Source organism: Capricornis sumatraensis, chromosome 6 (assembly GCF_032405125.1).
Source record: "Capricornis sumatraensis isolate serow.1 chromosome 6, serow.2, whole genome shotgun sequence".
NCBI lineage: Eukaryota > Metazoa > Chordata > Mammalia > Artiodactyla > Bovidae > Capricornis > Capricornis sumatraensis.
Genome location: NC_091074.1, coordinates 46,658,620 through 46,661,090, shown reverse-complemented (window position 1 = coordinate 46,661,090; position 2,471 = coordinate 46,658,620). Strand labels below are relative to the sequence as shown.

The 2,471-nt window shown below is 46.3% G+C and overlaps 1 protein-coding gene across 1 annotated transcript; it reads left to right on the top strand.

Annotated features, from left to right (window-relative positions):
* Positions 1–998: 998 nt before the first annotated feature.
* TPD52L3 (TPD52 like 3) lies at positions 999–1,933 on the top strand. Its single transcript, XM_068973582.1, is given in 2 exon segments — positions 999–1,656; positions 1,659–1,933. Coding segments are annotated over 2 exon segments (933 nt in total).
* The last annotated feature ends 538 nt before the right edge of the window (positions 1,934–2,471 follow it).

The window sequence follows — 2,471 nt, the reverse complement described above, 5'->3', positions numbered from 1 at the left end:
ACATGAGTATGGCCAATTGCTGAAATCTGCTGAGGATCATATCACCTTCCACAAGATCATGCTTGTAAGAACTACCAGAATATCCAACAAAACCACTAGAAACTAAGACCTGCTCAAGGCTATTCCCTGGGAATGGGCAGCCAGGTAATGAGCTAAGTGATACCTAGCCACCTGCCCTCACTGGACTGAAGTCCTGATTTTTCCACTCTATAAGTTACCAGCTCTGATTGAAGTAGGGGATATGGTAGCTTGGCACCCTGACAGAGCCTGTTCAACTACTACTACTACTTTTCTGTGCGGACCACCTCCCACAACTGATAACTGTGTATGTGGACAGACATGCCCTCAGAAATGTAAGTGGATGCTTGGAAAAGAAAAAAAAAAATTGAAAACCCATGAATAATCTGCATATATCATATTTCTTCTCTCTTAAATTCTCATAATACAGTAACCTTTGCTTTTCTTAAGCTTAAACTTGACACAACTATTATAAATTTACTAATTCTCCCTCCCTTTCCTTCCTTAAAATGACAGACAGTTGTGACTGGTCAGGCTCATTTTCTAAGCTCCAGCACCCCAAGCCTCTGGCACTATTGATACTTCATACCATGGGGGCACTGTTAAATTTAAGAGCTTTGAGAGGGCCTTCAAATACACTTTATAAGTGGTGCCAGAAGTGTCTCAGGCTCCTTTGGGAACTTCGGAAGTGAAAATTGGGAGGGTACCAATTTTGGAGTTCTAGACTCCCTGTGCCACTTTGAGGTGGTTTTTATTTATTTCATGTATGAGGCTTTGTTATAAATCTGTTAGCACAAAAAAGTTCAACTGATTTTCAGAGTTTTTAAAATGTCTGCTGTCATGGAAAGAGGTCAGTACACGGAGTCAGATGTGGTTTTAAGGCCAGAACCAGTCACCTACTGAGGTAGGAGGGCAAATACCTCTCCCTGACAACTGCTGCAGTACCTACCTCACAGAGACGTTGTGATGTCGAAGCCACTATGAACACTGGAGGCGCAGGCACTGAGCCTAAGTTCCGCCCTCCGCCGCCTTCAGGCCGGAAGTCCGACCTCCACAACCCCAACCCAACCTACCCTACCCTCCAGCCACCGCCCCCAACCCTAGCCGGAAGTGGACCCTATAAACCAAGGCATCTACCTCCGCAGCCAGGACATTCACTCACTGGCCAAGGCATCCGTTCTACCAGCCAAGACATGGATCCTTCCTGCCTAGAGTCCCATCCCACCCTAGAGTCTGACCCCAAAGGCCTAGACTTCAACTCTGCTGGCCAAGACTGTTTCTCCTCTGGTCACGAGTTCGACTCTCTCTACCAAGAACTGGACCTGGACTCTCTTAATGAAGATCTTCTTTCTCAGTCTATGCCAGACTCCTTGACAGAGACTGCTGCAGGCCCTTATGAATCCCACTTGACTGCCAAACCAGAGGATCTCACTGAGGCAGAGCAAAAGGAGCTCAAATCTGAGCTCGCTAAACTGGAGGCAGAAATTGTAATGCTGCGCCAAGCGCTGGCAGCCAAAGAGAGACGCTGTGTGGAGCTCAAGAAGAAGCTGGGCCTTACGGCCTTCGTGGGGCTGAGGCAGAATCTGTCCAAGAGCTGGCACGACGTTCAGGTCTCCAATGCCTACGTGAAACAAAAGACTCAGCTGCCCTGTCCACCATGGGCTCTGCCATCTGCAGGAAGCTTGGAGACGTGAAGAAATCAGTCACATTCAAAGGGCTTATGGGGACAATCAAGTCCAGAGTCACAGGTGGCAGAGAGCTTGGCCGTGATTGTCTTCCTTCTTCAGCGGGGAGTGGGGATGATCCACTTCCAGTTTCTGGGAGTAGGGATGATCCACTCCCGGTGTCTGGGAGTGGGAATGATCCAGTTCTGGCAAGTAGGGATGACCTACTCCCCTTTCTGGAGCCAGAATGAGCTCCTTGGTTAACTTGCCTGGCCACCTAACCAGCGCAAGTACTCCCTTCCGTGATCCTAACTGCAACTCTGCCCATCAAAAACAAGTAACCAAACCACAATGGTAAAGTGAATTTAGGAAACGGAGAGAGTCCAGTTTTGAGAAAAGCAATCCCCGTTTGTACATAGATATTTGCTACTGCTGAGATAAAAAATCCAACGTTTCCTACCCAGTTATTTCACACTGAAGTTTGTAGATGAAATGTATCACTATACTAGCCTTCCTGGGGTTGCATTTAAATGGACAGGAGTTTGGTTCCAGAGGGGTTTTAGGCCAAAGCCAAAACTTCTTTTTTGGAAAAACTGTGTACAAAAAGGGCAAAATAGGTTTCTGTTTAGATCTAGGAACAAAGTATGAAAGAACTACAAGTTTCCTTCCTTCTTTCCCTAATCTTAGAAAGAACCTTGAAAGCTCTGCCTGGGCTATGATTTTTATTTTTTAAAGGTGATAAACTGTTGTTTTTCTCTGAGACCCTCAGAAAGGGGGAAAATATTAATA